The 23,029-nt window shown below is 41.6% G+C and overlaps 1 protein-coding gene across 10 annotated transcripts in view; it reads right to left on the bottom strand.

Moving 5' to 3' along the window:
* RBFOX2 (RNA binding fox-1 homolog 2) overlaps positions 1-23,029 on the bottom strand; it is a 249,528-nt gene that overhangs the window by 53,884 nt on the left and 172,615 nt on the right. For all 10 annotated transcript variants that reach the window (XM_027873851.1, XM_027873895.1, XM_027873866.1 and 7 more), the window contains exon 3: positions 17,984-18,208. In XM_027873851.1, the coding sequence (XP_027729652.1) occupies positions 17,984-18,208 (225 nt within the window). The remainder of the gene's footprint in view (positions 1-17,983; positions 18,209-23,029) is intronic.

Genomic DNA, 23,029 nt, shown 5'->3' with positions numbered 1-23,029 from the left:
TATATATATATATATATATATATATATATATATATATATATATATATCAGTGACTTTACCCACATATGGGACACAACTAAAAAATTTCAATCAGAAATAAAATTAAGGAATCTAATATTTTAATGCAAAGCAAGGGAAGAAATGATTCAATGTTTAGAAGTTTAATTTAAACAGAACCTTTCTGGAACAAATCTATTAGAGTGAGTTTTCCATGTGTGAAACACTGGTTGAGGTTAATGATAAAACATTAATGTTAACACACCTCTACAGACATGTACAAAAAGCTGTCTTAAGAGACTAGCAATCTACTTGGATGGCTACAGTGTTAACTTCATTTTCAACTGGCGGATGTCTATTTTTTCCTTCCATGTCATTCTATCCACTACATCTGTTAGCATTTTAAGCATTTGTATTAGGTTTCCTAAATGACACATGGTTAAGTTGAAAAGTACGAGGGTAGGTGGTACAAAAATGCCCTTTTCAAAGAGAAAAAATTTCTCATAGTAACAAAATTGTTTTCTCTCTTATTCTCAAGCTAAAAATCTCAGAAGAGAAGGTTATTTTCTGAATAGCAATCAACTTCGGAACTGAAATAACATACTGATAACATTATCCATGGTGGTTCTCCTGGTAAATCTTTTTCATCTACTTCCAGCAGGTATTTGTTTTTTAGGGATTGACCTTAAGGCTCCTGAGAGCTAGTCCACATTTCTGCAGTACAGTGCAATGGGATGACTTTGGACAACGGTCCAAAGGCCTAGATTTTAGTCCTAGCTCAGCTCTTTATCCGTTGTGTGACCTTGGAAAAGTCACTGCCTTTTCGTTGGCTTCACATTGCTCATCTGTAACATGAGGTAGCTGGATTAGATGACTGGACTTTATGATCTCGTTGGGCTCCCAAGCTGGGATTCAGGAATTTAGATGTTACAGAGACAAGGGTTTCAGTCCCACTTGTTTGAGCCCACACAGTGCTCGGACAAAAACAAAAACAGGAAAAGCTCCTCCAGGGCAGGTTTCATTTTTGTCTTTCAGCACAGATGTTTCATAATTTCTTTTTAACTGAGTGATAGAAAGCTAGTCTTTCTATGAATTTAAGTGCCTTTAATTGAATCCTCAATCTCATAAGATATGGAATCAGTTAGTAGTTTATTGGGAAGCAAAGCACTGTTGCCCCACACAGCTTACAAGTGTGTACCACGTACATGATGATACAAAATAATACAAATACCAACTGAGATGTACACAGAAGGCCATTCTCTTTCCCTTTTCTGTCTTTGTTTTCAATGCCCTCTTTTCTTTTTTTTTTTTGGTGAGGCAATTGGGGTTAAGTGACTTGCCTAGGGTCACACAGCTAGTAAGTGTCAAGTGTCTGATCTGAGATCGGATTTGAACTCAGGTCCTCCTGATTTCAGCGCCAGTGCTCTACCCACTGCGCCACCTAGCTGCCCCTCAATGCCCTCTTATCATAGCTACAATATGCCAGCATGCTCTTAGAAATCCTTATACAAAGTCTGAAGAGAGGAAGTCAAAAAGAATGAAGGGTCCTCAGTGGATGCCTTTTCTCTCATTCAAGAACTAGCACTTGTGAAGTCTAGTCCAATGTTTCAGACTCTCTGGAGCCTCAGTTTCCTAATCTGTAAGTAATGAAGTTGGCCTGGATCATAGTATTGGAGGTCTTACCTGGAAAGAAACTCAGAGGGCATTTAATCCAACCCCCTCATTTTACAGATGAGAAAACTGAAGCTCAGACGGGGAAGTGAGTTGCTCAAGGACACATAGGTGTAGTTAAGTGACAAATTTCTTCTCTTACTTTCTATTCTTTGCTACAAGGGATGACTTGCTAGGTAGGAGAACAGGGGATGTATTTAGAAGTGAAAGTTAAATACAAACAATAAGAATTTTCTAAAAGTTAAAAGAAAAACAAGCAAGTGAAAGATGGTTCCCTCAGTGGAATGCCCCTTCTGAGCAGTGGGCTGGGGGAGAATGGCACCCATCAGGTGTCTCCATGGTTAAGTTAGGACACCAAAGAGAGACAAGGTCATACACTCTAAGGGCATCTTGATCCTCCAAATGAGTTCAGGTCTCTTAGGGTTAAGATGAGAGTAGTGATGGCACCTGTGACTTCATTGGTAAAGGGAGCTACTTTCCCTCTGCAGACCACCACCTTCTCTGCACCTGAGCAGGTCAGAGAACTGAGAGGCTGGCTGATTTACCCTGGGTCACATACCCATTTCAGGGAAGGGAAGTGCTTGAACTCGGCTGTTCATGGCTCCAAGGCCAACAAGATCCACTAGTCCAGGGTGTCTCTCATGAACTTAGGACCAGAATGCCCTTACTGCCATGGCACTGACATTTCAGAATTGTGGTTGGTGTGCTGCTGTTGCTGATCTTTAGGGAATAATGGAGAATGTGAGAGGTGACCCAGGACTGGAAGGTCAAATGTCCTAATTTTCAAAATGGGAAAAAACGTGAATTACACAAACTAAAGATAGATGAACACATCAATCACCTCAAACTATCTACAACAGTTAAATTAATATTTTGCTGTAGTTAGGCAAGTAGTAATTACAAGGTACCAATGTGGATTCACTAAGAACACGGTTATTAAACAAAGTTTACAAGGCAGATCAAAGAGGCAGAATCTCTTATGGTATTCATATGTACAAGACGGAGAAAGGTAGGACAAACACATGTAGTTAGGTGGATTCACACCTGACTGAATCCTCAGGGTGTTGTGTTGATTAATGCATTGATGTTATCTTGAAGACAGGCCTCTAACCACCTGCTACAGGGCTCTGTGGATTGCCCTGTTTCATTTAACATTTTTATTGATGAAACAGATGATGAGACAGATTGAACGTCCAAAAAGATCGAAGTTGGTTGGAATGACAGGAGGTTGCTGAGGGGTCACTAGCTCATGCTTTGGTTGAGGGTTGTGAGAAAATCAGAGATTTTTGTTTTTTAACCTTTTTTGCTTCATGGACCCCTTGGTCAGTCTGGTTAAATCTATGGCCCCTTTCTTAGAATCATGTTTTTGAATATGTGAAATGAAACATACAGGACTATAGGTGAAGCCATTATACTGAAATGCAGCTGCTGCTGCTGTTGTTTTTCAAACATGTATGGAAACCCGGGTTAAGAACCTTTGAATTAGGTGGTCCCTTTCAACTTCAATATGTACAAGAAAGGATAGGCTTAACTTTAGATTACATGTTAGAAACACTCAGGTCGAGGGAGAGTACGAAAATATTCCACTAGCCATACGCATCCTTGTGGCCACAAATCAGCTTGGTGGCAGCTTGGGCTTGTTTGTTTGCTTTTTAAGCCAGAGTCCAAAATAAACCAGGGTAACAGGTTTACACATTTTGAGTCAGAAAGGGCCTCAGAGGCCATCTAGCCTAACTCTCTTATTTCACAGGTAAGGAAACTGAGGTCTAGAAAGGTGTCCTTTCCTCTCACTCTCCTTTTAACCTCATGATTCAACCCAACTGCTCTCTCTCCAAAGTGACTGCGGATCTCTTAACTGCCAAATCCAATGACTTTCTCTCAATGCTCAGCCTTCGTGACATCCCTGCAGCCTTGGACGCTGTTGATCACCCTTTCCTCACCAACACTCTCTTCTTTCTAGGCTTTGGGACGTTGTGCTCTCCTGGTTCTCCTCCCACCTCTCTCACTGTCCCTTCTTGGTCTCCTTTGCCAGTTCTTCATCCAATTCAGGCTCACTAACCAGTGCCCCGCAGGGCTCTATCATGGGCCCTCTTCCCTACTCCCTTTATCTATTTCACCTAGGGATCTCATCAGTTCCCATGGATTCAATGATCATCTCTATGGTAGCGATTCTCAAATCTGACCTCCAGTCTTGCATCACCAACTGCTCACTGGATATCTAAAACAGTAGTCCTGCAGATATCTTAAAATCTGTATGTCTGAAACAACTCACCTGCATTTCCCATCCAAACTTCCCTATTACTATATCAAGGGAGCCTACATCCTTCTAATCCCTCAGGCTTCCAACTCAGGCGTCATCCTTGCCTCCTCACTACCTCTCACATCCCATATCCAATCAAATTCCACTTATGCAACATCTCCCCACTGACACTGCCCCTACGATGATGCAAGGCCCTCATCATCTCTCTTCTGCATGGACTACTGAAACAGCTGCTGGGGGGGTCTCCCTGCCTCAAGCTTCTACTCACTCTAGTCCTTCCTCCACTCAATTGCCCAAGTGATCTTCCTAAAGTGCAGGTCCGACCACATCACCCCCGGGAAGGAAGTGTGTTTCTGCATCTCTGGGACCAATTTTAATCATTATAATGTCATGATATTGAGTTGTGCATTTCTGTTCTATTGGCTTATATTGTGGTTGTCATTATGTATATTGTTTTTCTGGTTCTGCTGACTTTGTATCAGTTCATATAAGTCTTCCCATGTTTCTCTGAATTTTTCAAAAATTCTTTTTTTTCATATCATGTGGTAATATTCCATTTCATTTGTGTGCCAAAATTTGTTTAGCCATTCCTTAATCAATATATATCTACTTTGTTTCCAGGTCTTTGCTACTACAGAACTTTGCATGCTTCCTTACTAGCACGTACCTCCCAGGGTTGTTGTGAGGATCAAATGAGACATTTTTAACAGTACCTAGTACAATGCCTGGCACATAATAGGTGCTGCATAAATGCCTATTTCCTTCTTCAGGGACCAGGAACTAACAATGCACCCTCTAGGGTTGAGTCTCACTTGTTCTTCAGTTTTCATCCATTTCTGTGGCTTCAACTATAACTTCCTGTAGCAGGTGCCCTGCCCCCCTCTCCTCTTTCTTTTTGGGTCACCTCATTCACTAGAACTTGTACCCATGATGATTGGCAAGCTGGAGTTCTGCAAAGAGGTGCTACCTGCTAGAGGTAACTCGAAATATTAGGGTAACCCTGATAGGTAGCTACTCTACTACTACTTATGCACAATAGCTCCTAAGTCCCCACCTGTGTTTCAGATGGAACAAATCAGCCAGGTGACTCCATTAATGTAATCAAAGCATTTACTAAATAGAAGGAAAGACAAGATTATAACATGACACTCCCCCCAAAATTCTGGGGTACCCACTTCCACCAATGATGTCCATCAGGGTATAGTACTATGGTAGTAAGGCACATGGGCAGAGAATACATTAGGGCAACCCACAGCTCTAGACCTGAAAGGCCTTGATGTCTGTCCTTTTTCCTCACGCCAATTCACACAAAAGTTCATTTACAGGCAAGGCACTGGTGTTAGGCAGGTGATTACACTGCTTAGCCAGGCTGCTCCTTGGCTCAGCCTGTGTCCCTGCATGGCTTGACTATTCCACTGCTAAGTCCAGGCAACCAGTCTCTCCTTGCTGCTGAGCTAGTGCTGTGCATTTTCAGAAAAAGCAGAGACTCTAAAACTAATAATATAAAAATTCAACCAATTCAGCCAAGAGAAGCAAGCATCACAAGGATCTTAGTTTTGGCACATATGAAGAGCAAGGAAAATACTTCAGTGATCTGTAGAGACTACACTATCTATGCGTGTGTTTCTCTGTCAGTCAAGTTAGCTACTATAAGTGTACAAAATACAAATTGGTCTATAATTTGAAGGTGAAAGGAACAGAGGAGGACTTTTTTTTTTACCCTCTAACTTATCAGAGAAGATGAATCCTGAAAGAATAGAAGTCCTTAATGAAGAAAAAAATAATCCAAAAAGAATCTAAGCCTATGTTACAAAGAAATTAGAGGGTGAAAGAATGTGAACCAGAGGAGGCAAGGAAGAAAGACCCCTGGACCTAACCAGGAAGCATGCAACTTTCCCAAAGATGCATCTGGGGCAGGGCAGAGACCCTCCTAAGACTTGCCACACCTCAGGACCACTTCTGAACACATGACAGGACAAACCATGCTGGAAGAAGGAACCTGGAAAATATTATTAGAGGAGAAGCTGAAGAATTGAGGAATACGAGTCCCCTATTTCAACTGCTAATTAAAGGCAAGGGCCTTTAAAAGGGAAATGAAGATATGGGAAATGAATAACTGGTTAAAAAGACAGCATCTGAGAAAGGAATTTAGTTTGGACCTGAGCTTAAACTATAGGGCTCCCAGTCAAGCATTTATTACATCGAATAGGGTCCTGTAAAAAATACTTGAGGAGCTGATCAAGAGAGCTTTAACCTGAAAATGGATGGGGAGAGAGGAAGAATCAATCACAAAACTTTGGGAGTTTTGGTTATTTCTTTTCCATTTAAAAATTCTTAATTTAAAAGACACCAAATAAAATGGACATTTCCATATATTTGCTTGAACAGAAAAAGAAGACTGTTCATGAAACTGCAGATTTGTATATACAGATTTTATATATATATATATATATATATACACACACACAGATTATTATATACAGATTTCTAAAGTTCACTTGTCACTTTCAAAGCTATTCAGTTTCTTTGCGCTTCTTTCTGTTTCCTACATTTTTTTTTTTTCCAAAAAGATGCCTTAATGACCCTCTTCTTTTTTCTTCTGCTTCCCTATTCTTATTCACTCTCACCTTCCCCCACTGCCACTGGAAAAAAAAGAAAAGAAAAACAAAGTCCTTGCAGCATATGTGTATTAAGCAAAAGAAACTCCCACACTGATTATGTGTTACTCTAGATCCTGAATCTATTACTTTCCTATCTCAAGGAAGGTATAGCATCTTCACCAACAGGCTTCGGCATCCTAGCTTGTCAATAATTGATCGGAGTTCTCAAGTCTTTCAAAATTATTCTTCTTTCAACTGTTGTTCTATAAATTGTGTCCTGATTACTGATTTCACCGTATAATCAATTCAAATAAGTCTTCTTAATATTCTCTGGAACCTTCCATTTGTCATTTCTTCCATTTTGTCATAATGGCACAGTAATATCCTACTTTGTTAGTCATTCCCCAGTGGATAGGTACCCCCTTAGTTTCCTATTCTTTGCTATAACCAAAAAAGCTAACGTAAGTGCTTTTATACATGTGTCCTTTTCCTCTTTAGGGCATGGGTTTCATAGCTGTATTGTGCAGTCAAAGAGCACAGTTTAGTGACTTTAGGGGCATGGCTCTATACCAGAGGTTCCCAAACATGTTTGGCCTACCGACCCCTTTAAAAAAAATTACTCAGCACCCCCTTGGAAATCTACTTTAACAGTTTTTTTAAAAATTTGCATCGTTTCAAAAATATTCTTTTTTTTTAAATGATGCATCTTAAATTTAATAATTTATTATAAATTTGTGGGTTTTTTCTTGCACTGAAATTTTGATGACACAATATTGTGTCATGTAACCATATAGTATTGTGTTGTAAACAAGTCATTACACACACATATTCCGGCCTGATGTATGCTGGACTTCCTGACAATGCTCTACAGCCCACCTGCCAACACTTGCTTGTTAAGACCCACTGGTGGACTTGACCACTGATCGATTATAACTTGCATTTTGTGCTTATTTGGAAAATAATGTAATCACTACGACTTTAACTCTGTTATACAACAGATGGAACATGTACTAATGGTTTTTCAAATTTTTCTTATCTTGGACAGTTAGGTGGTGCAATGGATAGAGCACCAGACCTGAAGTCAGGAGGACATGAGTTCAAATGTGGCCTCAGACACAAGATACTTACTAGCTGTGTGACCCTAGGCAAGTCACTTAACCCCAATTGTCTCACTCAAAAAAAAAAAATTCTTATCTTCTCTTCTTTCCTTGTGCTTCTACAGCCCCCTTATTTTTATTCAACGCCCCTCCAATGCATCTGAGGCTACTACTGCCGCATTGTTCCAGCACCTCCCAGGGAGCAGTATCGCCCACTTTGGGAACTTCTGCTCTAAACAGTTTTCCAGAATGGCTATACCAGTTCATAGCTCCACCAACTATAATCTCTGTCTGTTGTCCACATAGTCCCTCCAATAACTGTCGTTTTCTTTTTTGGTTGTCTTCACCAATCTAATGGATGTAAGATGGAACCTCAGAGTTCCAACCTCAAAACTGCTAGGTAAGAAACTACAGAGACACAAGAAGGACAGCAGTGAGCAGGTTCAGTAATTAGAAATAATATCCAAAGAGAGGCAAGAATAATGCACATGCATCCTATAGCTATATACAAATGCGTACCAAACATTTAATATGCAAAGAAAACTAGAGAGCTTACTGAGATTGCCCACAGAGGCGTAACATATTTGGTGGCATGTAAATTCATGACTAAAACATGGGCGATGGAAGAATGTGATATAATTTAAGGTAATAGATTAGGTAAACGGAGTAGTCAAATAGTACTGAAAATCAAGAAGCTACATTTCCATCAGGAAAACCAGAAATAGAAGGCAGGCAGCATGGGAGTCATTGTACGTAGGGAGGTGGCTGATGCCCTTCAACAATACAGCTATCTGCAGCAGTTCTTGCTCTGCTAAAATCAAGAGAGAATGTTAATCCTTTAAGGATAATTTCACTCTTAAGGCAAAGAAAGTGACAAGGACCTGGCTCCTTTTTTAAAAATTAAATTCCCCCCTGCCTTAAAAAAAAAAAACAAAAACCCACAGCTCTTCCTTCTCCCTCCCTCTACAGTGAGAAATAAAGAAAAAAAAAAAACAACCCTGTTATAAACATGCATAATCAAGGAAAACAAATTCTAACATTGGCCATGGCACTCATAGATAGAAATATGTATGTATGTATGTATGTCTCAATCTACATGGAGTTCATCACCCATCAGCAGGTGGAGAGCATGTTTCATCATGAGGTAGCTGGCCCTGTGTACCCTGTTTGCCCTTCACAACAGCCTTCTGGCTAGCCTGCTGGTCTCCCGGCCGGTAGCTTTTCTCTCTGATCTGTTCCTAATGCTCAGGCTGGCAGCCTTCAACAGCTCTCTGCTGCCTTCTGCTGCCCAGTTCTAGCCTCTAGGTGCAGGCTGATTGCACACTGTTCCCTGCACCCCAGGATACTTTCTCCTCTAGCTGAAGTGGCCTATCCTAAAAGACTGCCTCTGGAGTATTGCATTCAGTTCAGGGCACTGTTTTAGGAAGACCATTAATAAGCTGAAGTATACAAAGAAGAGCAAGCAGTGATAGGCCCTGCCTGATACTTTATCATAAAAGGACTGGTTGAAGGAGCTGAGGTTAGCCTAGGAGGGAAAAGGAATGGGGGGGGGGGGGGGAATCTATTTTCAAATAGCTAAAGGCTTCCATGTGGAAGGCAGATTAGACTAGCCTTGCCTAGCCAAAAACTACTGGAAATAATGCATGAAAATTGCAAAGAGAGAGGTTTCAACTCCATATATAAAAGGGAAAACTTCCTAACAATAAGAGTCATTCCAAAAGCAGAAAGAACTGTGTAGGAGGGCCCTGAAGGCCAGGGCTAAATGACTGCTTCATTAAGGCTTCTATAGAAGTGGTGCCTGCTTAGGTATGGGTTAGGTGACCTCTGCTGTGTCCTCCAACTTGGATCCTATGACTCCATGGTAATAGCATTTATTCAAAAGATAATTATTTATTAAATACTTATATACAATGAGTCATGCAAAACCCTGAGGGAGATGCAAAGATGATTAAGACAGTACTTTCCCTCTAGAAGCTTACACCACACCAAGGGAGATGATACATGTACAAAAATAAACATAATATCAAGTATAATGGGGTAAATCCATAAAAGAGGTAGCCCTCTGAGAGTCTGGAGGGAGAATAGGCCATCTCTCCTTGCCCAGGAAGCAGGTGACCTTGTAGTTGCACCAAGTGTGAAGAACAGGAAAGGATTTCAACAAGGGGAAACGCAACAATGCACACAGCTCTATTTTCTTGACATCCACAGAATGGGAAGACAAAGAGAAGGGAGGGGAGGCGGCAGGCAGCCCCCCCCACCCCCCGAGCAGACTATCCAACATTAATGCATCCAACAGAGACAAAGTGAAACAACTCAATTCCTATTGCTTCCTTTTTTAACAAAAAAATAATGAAGGAGAATGGTCTTTCCACGTGGTTAATAAGCCTTTATAGAGATCATCTGAGTGCTCTGATGCTTTAAATGAGCTCAAGTCATCTGGCCAGGAAAAAGTACATCCCAGGTTCCTGAGAGAATCTGCAGATGCGATTGCTGAGTCATGGGGGGTAGCCTTAAGAATTCATGGTTAAGAAGCCTGAATAATCATGGCAAGTTTCCACAGGGCTCAAGATTAGCTTTTACTTTTTATTGAAACTGGTAGCACAGGGAATAGAGTATTGGGCCTGAAATCAGAAAGACCTGGGTTCAGATTTGGCTCTAGATACCTACTACCTGTGTGAATTTCTGCAAGCCATTTAAACTCTGAATACCTCAGTTAACTCAACTGTAAAATGGGGATAAAAACAGCATCTCTCCCTTAACGAGTTGTTGTGTCGATCAAATAAACTATTTGTAAAGAGCACTGTGCTGGTACACAGTAGGCACTATACAAATGCTTATTCTCCTCCTCTTGCCTAGAACTAGGTTTCCATAACATCTCCTGGCTGCCTCCACACCATGTTGCCAGCACTCTCGCTATCATGCTCTTTCCCCATCCCCCACTGGAACCCTGGGTTCTGTCCTGGGGACCTTAACCTCTGAGAGGAAGAGTTTTTTAGTCTTGTCTTGCCTGAAATGAGGCTTCCACAACATTTCTGAGCCATCTCCACACCAAGCTGCTGTGCATGTCCATCCCAGGCAAAATTCTAGAGTGGATGGTTAAGCCGGTAGTCGGTGGGTGCTTCAGACCGAGACTTGGTGGAGGGGTTGATTTTATTTCCCTTTCTGCCTCCCCCGCGTCTGCTCAGAATGGAGCTGAAGAAAATAATACCATCAGGCTCACTGCAGTCACTATGCACTGAGGGGATCCCACTTCGGCTGTGTCCTCACTACACTAAGGCGATCTCTTCCCTAACTGAATCCTCCCAAAAGCTTTTTGAACCTGTCTCTTCTCTCCTCAAGACTTCCACGTCTCCGTGTTCCCCAAAAGCTGGAAAAATGAACATGTTCACACACAGAAGGAATGAAGTTAGTGAAAGGACCAATGATTCAGGAAGGAATAAGGCACTTTAGAATAAAGTTTTGGAGGAAGGAGGGAAAGACTAGAGGGTGAGAGGAAGAGAGCAGATTTTGTGAGGAAAAGATACTTCTTCTTCTTCAACAGAAGAAAAGGAAAGGCCTCAAGACCTAGAGAGGTTCTGAAGGGAGATGAGGAAGCTTATTGTGAATCATCATCAAGCAGAAGGCATAGTAATTTGCTGAGAATGAGAGGACAGGTGGGGTCAGGAGCCTGAAGAGCACAGAGAAGGTGCAGAATTGTAATGGGGATGTGGTAGGGATTCCACAGCAGGGACCAAGGAGGGGTTTGGTGTAACCCAGTGAACCTGAGGGTAGAAAACTCTGATTAGCTTGTAGGGAGAAGTGTAGGGAGTAGTGTAGGGAGAACTAGCCTGCAGATCAGGGCTTAACTTTTTGTGTCCTGGGCCTCTTTGGCAATCTGGTGAATCTTACAGACCTCTTATCAAAATTATGAATTTAAACACTTAAAATATGCAGGATCACAAAGGAAATCAATCATACTGAAATACAAATATTTTCTTTTAAAAAATAGTTCATGGATTCCAGGTTCAGAACCCCTGATCTAGAGGGCATGCCCAAAGTACATGCATTTCAGTCTTCAAGATGACATATTTGTTGGGGCAACTAGGTGGCACAGTGGATAGAGCACCAGCCCTGGAGTCAGGAGGACCCGAGTTCATATCCAGCCTCAGACATTCGACACTTACTAGCTGTGTGACCCTGGGCAAGTCACTTAACCCCAATTGCCTTAAAAAAAAAAAAAAAGATGATGTATTTGTATCAAATTACAAAGGACACAGCCTTAGGTCACTTCCACTGCAGTCAGAGAATAATAAGATCAAGAATAGCTAGTATTTATATAGCACTTTCCAGCTTTACCTAGGTGTTCTCATTTGGACACACAATAACCTTATAAAGTAGGTGCTATTATTATCCCTATTTTACAGATGAGGAAACTGAGGCTGAGGGAGGTTAAGCTTGAGTTGCCCAGGGTCACACAGTAGTATAAAAGTGTGCCTGAGGCAGGATTCCTGACTCCCAAGTCTAGGGATCTATTCACTAAAACCACCTCACTGACACCAAGGAGACAGAAGTAAAAGAATGGAGTTGGCCATAAATTTACCGAAGCATGAGGCACCTGTCAGGTACTGCAGGTCCAAGCAAACAAAGAGCTAATAAGATAATAGCAGTCAATTCATGCAGAGAGGTAGAGAAAGGTACCATAAATCTAGAGTCAGCCAAACTCTCCTATTTGTCTGCCCGAGCTGTGTTTACTTTTTTGCTTCTGTTTCTAGAGGTTCCTTCTCCACCAAATGCCCTTGCTCTCAACAGTGGGATGGCAAACATGCTGGCTGTGGATCCAGAAGATGTGACTGTGGGTGACTGGGAGGCAGGGAACTCATAGAGTCACTCTGTTTCTGAAGGTAGCTAGCTAAATGTGTGTGTGTGTGTGTGTGTGTGTGTGTGTGGTGTGTGCGTATGTTCACACATGCGCATGCATCTTGAGGCGTATCAATGAGCTTTCCTGACATCTCAGATCAGGCTCCATCAGAAGCATCTCTACTAAGCTGCAACACCACAAGCATCTCAGAGGATTCAAGGCAGCTGGGGAATAGCTGGGACAGCACTGGATTGGAGTAAGCAGACCAAGGCCTGATTTCTGCCCCTTGCATCTCCTACTCTATGAACATGGGTGTGACGACATCAGCTCTTGTGGAGTCTCTGTTTACTTCTTGGTAACTAAGCAAGGGGGAGTTGTTATGGTACCTCTCCTATTCACCTCACCAAATCATTGTACAGATGACAGATATGACCTGCTCTGTACACTCTAAAGTGGTGTACTGATGGCAGCTGCCAGGTAGCCACATTTCTTTGCTCCCTAAGAAGAAAGAGAGCCCTGAAGAAGCCTTTCATCCAGCGGTTGGGGCTGTGCTGCCTGGTGACCTGGTGCTCAGGAATGGGCAAAGCCTCTTAGGGTCTGGGAAGCTGCCCCCAAGGTAGGAAGGGCTCCCTCCCCAGCTCACTGTCTGCACAGGAAGAGGTTCCTCCTTGGGCACCAAAATCAACTCCTGCAGTGCTGCTTAAGAACAGACCACCCAATTCTGGCCTCCACCTCAGGGAAAGTGAATCAAGTAGTCAGGATCTCGTGCTGTACGAAAAGGCAGATGTGAGAGAAAAGAACAACCGAGTCCCATGTTAAGAACACAGCTGTGGCTTAGCAGCATCAGTGAGACTGGACTGACCAAAAATAAAGGGCTCATTAGTAGAGCCCTTTGGATTTCCCAAAGCCTCTTGACTTCCATGGTCTCAGTGACCCTGATCCCAACTGCCCTGGGAGGTGGGCTGCCTGATTTGGTGGGTGAAGGAAGTAAAGACAGCGGCTCAAAGGGCAATAAAGACACATACAAGCTACTTTTGTGCAAGCCTGCATCAGGACAACAAACAGCATGACAGATGCACAGGAATACGAATTACTTCAAGAGGGTGTACAATACCTCACATATGCAGGTGTAGAATCATGCTGCAGTAAAGAGGACACATGGTAGGGCACCTTTTAAAGCATTCTGCACCTTTAGAGCAGGGCACTCTGTTGGCCCCAAAAGAAATACCATAGTCCTCTCAGTGCATTCTAGGCAAGGTGAAATGCCACCTTCTATAGCACACTGCTACCCATTTTATGAGGCTGAGCTATGATTAACTGTCTTAAAGCCTTAAGATTCTTTTCAGGGGGAGTGCTAAGGGGTGAAAGGACTGTGACAGCTGAACCAGCCTGGAGCATCCTGGCAGCCCCTCGTACTACCAAGGCCAGGATGGACTGTACTTCCTACCCTGCAACACTGCAAAACAGGGAAGGAGTGATGAAAGGGGGAGAAAAACCTTCTCAACAGTCACTGTGTGCATGGCTCAATGTCAATGAATTCCAATTCTATGAGCATTTCTTTTCCCTACCTGGAAATGCTTATTACTATTACACCTGGGCATTTCACCTCTCACTTTTGTGGACTCACATAAGCCTAGCCATTCCCCATGGAAGGTGCTCCTCCCCACTGCTGCTTCTGAGAATCTGTATTATCTTTCAGAAAGTCAGCTTAGGCGTGATGTTGTTGTGAAACTTTGTTGTTGCGTTCCTAGTGTTTAACGATCTCCACCTCCTCGAATTTCCTTCTATTTCCTCTTATCTCCTGACAAAAGCTTCTTGAAGACAGAACCTGCTTGTTTCTTTTTGTCTTTATGTCTCCAGTACAAGCAAGTGCACACAATAGTTGCTTTAAAATGTTATTAAATTGAAATGAATTATTCTACTATACACAAAGTGCTAGAAGAACAACAATAAAAAAATGACCCTGTTCCTATCCCCAACAAGCCAACATTCTACCAGAACAACAAACATGATTTGAAATCTCAAATCCATCCAGCTAATACTTGGGACAATCAAACTGCTTTTCATCTCCTAAACAAATTCCATGAAATGAGTACAATCCCTCCAGGTTTCACAATATGGACCAAGGCTATCATCAGGAGTCAAGAGAGATGGTCTCTTGGGAATTATTTTTGACGTATCTATTGCCAGTTATCTTTCTACAGTGTTGTCTAACAAAGGACAAACTGTTTTTACAAAATATAAAGAATATTACTTTATATTTACTTAACATTATTTGTCTAAGGAGAAATGAAAGTCTCTGTGCTGTCCTTTTATTTGGAGTGAGAGATAAGGAAGTTTAACATTCACTGGATGATTTTAGACATTCTTGATCATAAGCATTATCTATCTGCATTTTACAGATGTAACATGAGATATTGAAATTTTCACTGATTTACTCAAATCAGTAATTTGATCAACAATGAAATGCAGGTCTCCTAACCCTGATTCACTTCCCAGGCTAACAACATTGCTATCAGGGAGTATAACGTCATCATCGTCATCATCATCATCATCACTTAGAAAGTATTTTCAAGTATTTAAAAGCACTTTATGTACATGACTTTATATGATCCTCACAACAGCCTTCTAAATAAGGGAGGTACTGGAGGTATCATCCCTAATTTTACAGATATGGAAACTGAGATTCATCAAGGTTAAGCGACATGCCCAAGGTCAAAGAGCTGATGGGTGTCAGAGGTGGGATCTGAACCCAGGTTTTCTTGATTCCAAGTCTACCTCTCTACTCATGCTGTTTCTGATAAATAAAAAATAATCTTCAACTCAAGTGTCTCTATGATTCCCTATTATAGTTTCTGTGGTTTCCTAATAATACCTAACTTTCAAATTAGAGCAGCTATGCTCCCTTTTTCTTTATGGTTATGTCACATGGGCTCCCATTTCTCCTGAGCTATTCCTATCACCATCAAAACCCCAGTGTCCATGCACATAGATTCCTATTCTTATTCAACTGGCTTCTTTTAAAAGCTGACATAACGCATATTGGTTGACATAAGGCAGGGCTCCTTGACAGAGCTCAAGGAAATGTCTCCTAATATGGAAGATGATCAGAAGGCTTGGCAGAAGTTTCTGTCAAGGGTCAGAGCTTACGTTATTCACTGCTATCAGAAACACACATACATGGGTTGATGTCTCAGCCACAATATGCAATAATATGAATAAGAAAAGCACAGGAAAAAATGGGGGAATGAGGGGGGGGGCAGCGGGAGCACGCATGAAGGGATGAATAATCCCTTCTAAGATTACATAGGAGCCTCAGAATTTATTTTAGATTCTTATCTATTTCTGCTGAAATGGAAACAAAGACTGGCTTGTGGTTAATGACCACTCAAAAAAGTTATTTGGAAGTACAGCAACAATGCACCTTGTGTTCATAACCCTGGTAATGAAGTAAGTCATGCTTAGTTGAATTTATCCAAACCACCACCTCAATGGTTTCAAAATCTACTATCTTCAAATGAGTCTTCAATGATGCCAAGTCAACAAATTGTTATTAACTATAAAGACCAATGCTAGACACAGAACACAAATATGAAAAAATAGTTTCTGCCCTCAAGAAGCTTGCACTTGAAAAGGAGGGAAGCAACTTATTGTGCACAAATAAATATGATACAAGGTAGACTTTGAGGGGAGTATATAAGAAATCCAGACAAACTGCTCTAGGACAATCTAGGAAGTGAGAGATCTCTTTTAGCTGAAGCTAAGGAAGGGAGGGCTTCATGAAAAATACGACTCTGAAGCTTGACTTTGAAGGATAAGAAGGAATTTAAAAGTAGGAAAAGAAAAGACTGTGCTTTAGGCATGGGGTGGGTGGGGGAAGTAAGCCCATGCAAATGCACAGAGGAGGGAAACCACAGGTTAGGATCAAGGAACAGCTAAATTGCTAGAAGTTCCATTTAAATGGACTCATGAGTATGAGAAGTAAAGCTGGGAGGCTGGTTAGACCGTATGCTATCCTCCTGTAGTTAACGTTATTTGTGAAGCTATACTGCTTCTACAAGAAGCTATACGGTTTAGAACCAGAGATTTCTATTATGCTGGGTGATTTTGTACCTCAACTTTCTAGAGATACTATAAAGGTTTATCAACAGATCTGTGTTCTTTACAGAAAGCAATGGCTTAAAGATTTTTATTTAACATTATTAAGAATTCCGAACCTGCTAGGCTGGTAGCCTGTCACCTCTTTGAAGGCAGGGACTGTTTTGGGGAGGAGTAGGGGTGAGGTAGGGAGAAAGTGGTTTTTGTCACTCCAGTACCTAACGTGGTGCCTAGCATATAAGAGACCATTAATAAATCAATCTTCTGTGGAGATACACGGAAAACACAGGATGAGAAGATCTGGAAGGAGGTCATAGATTCACTGGAGTATTATTAGAAAAGTACAAGAAAAGATCATCTCCTTTGTGTGCTGAAATATTATTGGTTGAAAGGGAAGGGTACAATGTTAAGCATTTTTATGTAAAAAATTCCTATTATGTCCAACATCAAGTAAAAACAAAATTGAAAGCATTAGAAGATTAAATTCATCCCCATGCAACAGAAGCTTCCACCCTAGCCTCTTTATTAGGAGTCTAAATCTTAACAAGTGGCTTAGGACGTGGATAAAAGCCCTCATTGGGATAATCTGTTAGTGGGCAATCCATGCTACGGAGAAGGTAATAAAACAATTTTCAATGAGAACTGGGTCTATGGTAGCTACGTGACGACATCTTCATCTCTAGAATTATACTACAGAAAAAAAAACCATCACATACTTTTAAGTATAATGACACATAACTTGTTGTTAACCTTATTTGAGTCAATCAACATTCAGAAATGCTCAATCCACCCAAGGCTATGATTACTTATATTTACTTTTAAAATTATAGATGCAGAAAATGTCAATAGTTTTCATAAGAAAAATAGGTAACGATAGCCCCCAAACTGGACCCCATGTCTCTAAGCTCTGTTTCTTTCTACGACTAAAGCCCCAACCAGAGGTGGCTCAGCAGAGAAGCAAGAATGCTGGCTATGGGAGGCCAGGCATGGGTTCAAGTCCCAGCTGTAACACTTATTAATGGTCTGACTCAGCGCCAAGTCACTTAAGTCTGTCTGTGCCTCAGCTTCCTCACCTTGTATAGAAATAGTTTTGAGAAAAGCACTTTGTAAAACTCAAAATATTCTAGAAATGAGCTGTCTGCCATTCCCAGGGTCAGATTCACTGCGGAAACAAGTATGCTTATTTGTTTAGTGGTCTATGAAGAAATGGATACATTTGGTATTTTCCTGAGAAACAGCCTGGAACAGACAGACAGAGTGAAAAGGCAAATGACCCAGGCTGCTTTGTGAAGACAATCTGACTAGCTATTTCATGCATATATTCTGAAGAATGAGAAATGCATAAGGTTTCCCAGGTTATATGTGACAGCAATGAAATGAATGGTTTTGCCCCGCGCCATCCTCTGCCTTCTAAGTCACATACCGTCAGAGCTCCATTCTGCGTGCTGGCTGTGTTAGTACTCTGCTCTCCATGCGTTTGTGTACCTCCGTAAAGTGTCAGGTTATGCTCACTGGTCTGGCCTGCGTAGTCCTGAGTGTGTGGTACCCCATACTCTGTGGGAATTCCATTCTGTGGAGGTGGTGGAAATGGGATGGTGGTAAATGGCTGAACCATGGCGTCAGGAGTGGCTGTTGGCTCCTGGTTACCCTAGAAGAGACAGAGTGAGAGAAAGGAAAAGAAAAAGAAAGGGAAAGGTGATTTAGAATGGTATAAAAGACCAGAGCCCCAACTTGTTAAGTTCTAGAATGAGCCCCAGAGCCCTCAAACATTCTCTGACAACTTAGACCAATCAAAATACTTATTCTGTTGCTCTAAGGTGGCAGAACAAAACACGTCTAGGTATCACTTGTGTTTTTGCCAATTTCACACTGGAACCAGGTTAAGGTTAATAAATACCTGAAGGCCAAACATTTATAGCCTCTAAAGAAACCTCTTCTCCCAAACACATCCCAGCAACTTTACTGATGGCAACTAGAGAAGCATTATTGGGCTGAAATCAAGGGTAAGACAGCAATTCCCTATTTTTTACACTTCTGGGTTTTTTTAAAGTAAGCCAAAAGGACACTAATTTCAGTCAATAAATATTTATTAAGCACCTACTATGTGTCAGGTACTGCGCTAAGCTCCAGGGATACAAAAATGGGGGGGGGGGGGAGAATGACAGTCACTGCGCCAAAGGAGCTTACAATCTAACAGAAGAAAACATATCATGACAAGAAGCAGGAAAGGGGGCACAGTGGAGGATTCTGGCAGAGAAGACCCAGAGCAGAGCAGTGTAGCCTGGTGAGTGATGAGGTTCTGAGCTGTTCAGAGCTGGGCTTCCTCTGGGAGTTCATGGCTCCCCTCTTCAATCAGAGGGACAGAGGATAGTGGGAGTCCCTTTCACTTCTTAGTTAACGCCAGCATTTCCGTCCTCTCAGTTCACAGATACTGAATGGGAAAAGCTATTAAATGCCTATCAGTTTCATTCTATAACTTCTACCAGTGGATGCTAGCAGAAGCCAGGTTAAAAGGCAAAAGAGACCACCAGAATCCAGTGGGAGGACACACTCAAGTGGGTTCTTTTCTCTGGGCAGTCACTCTGACCTCAACGTCCCCAAAGTAAAAAGAATCTCCAAGAAAAGAAGGCGTGGCTATAGAGGGCAGCTGCAGAGGCAAGGTGGCCATCTGTCTGTCAAGTGAGCTTCCCAAGAATAAGCCCAGTTACCACAACAACAGCAGCAGGGCAAAGACAGCTGGCCACACCTTTGTCGATGGGTGTTTTACTTCTGGATGAAATACAAGCAGGAAAGGTTTGTTTTCTCCCTCTCTTCACATTTCTATTTGTCTGCATGATCGTTCATGCTTATCTCAGTCTCATCCCCAATTCAATTCTCTGGCATCTAATGTTTCCTTCAGGTCCTTAGAGGCCATCAGTCCAACTCATTCATTTTACAGATGAGGAAATAGAGGCCCAAAGAGATTAAGTGACTTACTCAAGGTCACACAGGTAGGACATGGTAGATCTGAGATTTGAACCCAAGACTTTTGACTCCTAATTCAAATCTAGCATTCAAGTAATATGAAATATTAAAATAAGACAAGAATTTGGGGGCAAAAAGAGAAAATAAATCTCTTAACAAAATATTGTCAACAAGGACCTCATGCCTTTCAGAAACAGGGCTCAAGGAAAGGAAAAAAATACATAAGTTTTCAAAATTTCAAGATGGCAACCTAGTTGAAATTTTGTACACTAAATTAATTAAGAGCCAAAAGAAAATTAGAATCTTTCTTCTAAAATTTATTTGTAGGTCAGGAATGTTGAGAGTAAGTTTCTCTTGCTAGAAAACACCTGAGAGTACTGTTGAACTACTCTCCATATCATTAGGCAGGAAGCACTCATCCATAGCAGTAGCGGGCCACTTTTTCCTTGGGCCACCACCTCTTTAACTACAAAAATGAGAAGGTGGAACTTGATGATCTCTAAAGTCCCTTCCGATTCTGGACTCCTCAAACCCTAAAAGAAAAGCTTTTCCTAATTCCCGATGCAAAGCTCTATGCAGCTCATTCCTCAGTGTATGAGCTCTGGACGTTCCCTTGTGGTGCATGTAAAATGGCCAGCGCTTCCGAGATCTAGGAACGAGGAAGAATTTCGAAATGCTTGTTCTCCCATCATCCCCACGTGACCCTTTTGCCCTTGCTCACTCAGCTGACTGTCTGCAGGTGGGGTTTTGAGTCTGGTAGAACTTGCTTACCCAAACTCCTCTTTTCACAGCTGGGCTTCTCCTCATCAAACTACTCTTATTTCACTCCAAAAAAGGCAAAGCTATGTTTTGCTCAAGGCTCAAGTCTTCTGACTCCTGCATAGTTTTAGGACATCTTCTTTCTGTTACTAGGTGGCATTGAAGGTCAAGGACTTTAAACTGTTAGCAGTCAAACACTTCTTGCCCTGTTTCTAAATTGGGGAGTTAAGGAAAGTAATGTACGAAGACCCTGGGCACATATCACACTCGGTCTCCTCCCAATCATGAGCATAATTTCTTTCAGACGAGACACTAATTATCCTCCTCTCTCTCAGTCCTAATTATCCTTCTCTCTCAACCCATGGCATCCCACTGAGAGCACCAGGACAATGGATTTGGAGCAGGACTCTACAAACAGCATCACTGGCTTTCAACACTAACTTGATGCTCATTAAACTGATACTCCCCCAAACAAAAGGCTTCCACGAAGGGGAATGAGCTCCCTAGGTTTTCTGAAAAAGAGGCTTCTTCTATCCTAACTGCTATGACAGCCACTCTGTGAGTAATGTAACTTGCTCTTCAGAGAAACTCAGTGGAAAATTATCATAAAGATGCCAGGGTAAATAGCAAAGAACACTGTACCTATGTACTAATGCTGGATTTTATCCTACTCTTTCTCCTCCTCATGCCACTAAAGCAGTAGAGGTGATTCCAAGTGAATAAAAATGCAGCTCTTAATGACTTACAGTTCTCCCATTACAATCCTTATAATTTGCCATTGCTAACATCATATTATGGAGTGACTTTAATCTTCAAAGCACTTTACAAGAAAATTAATTCCCATTATCCCACCCTGGGAAGGAGATAAATATTATCTTCACTTTATAGAAGGGTAAAGTTTTGGTAGTGAGATCAGCAGTGACTCTCTATGTCTGTATTTACTATCATTTAAGCTTCTCTTCCTTCAAAGTCCTGTTTTACACTAGTTCCATCACATCCTTCTTATTCTCCAGCACAGTCCAAACCCATGAGCTTTAGACAGATTCCCAAGATGCATTAATTTGAGATTTATCACAGGATAACTCACAAACCTAAGCTCCGGAAATCACTTTGTAGGTGATTAAGTTACTGTGATGCTCAAAACCATCGAGGGCACTGGGTAAAGGACCCAGACTTTTCTCTCTTTTATCAAGGTGCCTATAGCCCCTGCTTACGTAACAGAGACCCTGCATAACCAGCAACACCAGGTGAATGTGATACTGGCAGAATGATGGGCTGGGAGACCCAAAACCTGACTTTGGATCCCTTGGTCCTCACTTTCCTCATCTGTAAAATGAAGGACTAGATGATCTGTGAGGTCCCTTCCAGTTCCAGACTTATGGTCTTATGAATCTGTAGCTCCAGTGACACAAGTCTGTCTGACTTGTGTGTAAACTGGAAGGGTGGTTGGCCCATGCAGGTATGTATGTACATAGCAAGAGATCCCAGGTACATTAGCAGAGCTGATCTGTTTCAAATGAATGTACAGACATTTTATCATCACTGGAGCCTGAGCAACTAACTTACAGACAACATTAGATAAATGACATATGCAGGATTTTTCCTTCCCCCAATTTATGATGAGTACTGGCCTGGGAGTGTTCCTGACTCATGACCTGGGTGACGTTGGGCAGTTCTCATGATTGATCTGCAAGGACCTTGCTAGTTTCTGGCTCCCCAGGGTCGACAATTTATCTGGACCTGAAAGTAGCTTCCCTCTTGCTCATCCTTCATTCAACCAAATGGCCACAGCCCCCAAAGGAACCAAGGACCTGGTTTTTCATGTTTGCTCCAACACTACAGTCCTCCGATTTATCACTTTATAGCAGCTTTTGCCTAAAGCTTTGTAACAATGGCAAACAATAGTAATCAAGCTAAACTGCACATAGGAAAGGTAACCATTTTGATGTTTTATATAAGCAAGAAATTTATCGACATCCATGAAATTTTATAAAGTGAATAGGGGTCAAGTCTGGCATCTGTTTGGCAATCTATTCTGCAACAAACAGAAAATCTGGGTCCCCAGATCTAGCTTTAAATGTTGTATGTGAACTTAAAAAATACCTCCATCGAGCTGGACTTTCTTCACCTGTACTCCTGATATTATAGTATTTGTTTCTCAAAGTACTTTTTAAAATTTAATTTCAATCTCATTCTCAAAAGTGTCCAAAGACAAAGATGAGAGGAACACAAATAACCTCTATGAAGTTCTTATTAAGAGGCCTGAAAACACTTAACTAAGTGATCAAAAGAAATAATCAGTAAAACCCAATTCCATTCAACTTCTAGTAGGCAACATAAAACAAATGGCATTCTACCCCCTCCCCTCAATCCCATTTACAACTTATTCCCAACCAGCCTCAGGGTTTCAATTAAAATGGGGGAGGGGGGTAGGGGAAAGTTATTACTTCTGAACACACAATCCTGGAGGAGAGGAGATGTGTGTGGCAACCCACCCTCCCCCAGCCCCCATCAGAGACAATACACCTTAAGCCCTGGGGCCTGGAAGGGAGTTACTTCAGATTTCTTTCACTGGTCTTACTTAACAAGTCTAGGGGAGAAAAAAAGCAATTAATGCATTTACTTTGTATAAAAATCTGTCATATTGCACACAATGTTTTGTCCAGATAACTCATTTTGAGTAAACCAGCATTTCTCCCCATTCATTTATAATCAAGGCCAACTTTCTAAAAGAATCCTGTCAGTA

Source organism: Vombatus ursinus, unplaced genomic scaffold, assembly GCF_900497805.2.
Source record: "Vombatus ursinus unplaced genomic scaffold, bare-nosed wombat genome assembly UNPS02003292.1, whole genome shotgun sequence".
Lineage (NCBI taxonomy): Eukaryota > Metazoa > Chordata > Mammalia > Diprotodontia > Vombatidae > Vombatus > Vombatus ursinus.
The sequence above is the reverse complement of the archived record's forward strand: the minus strand, read 5'-3'. Positions and strand labels throughout refer to the sequence as shown.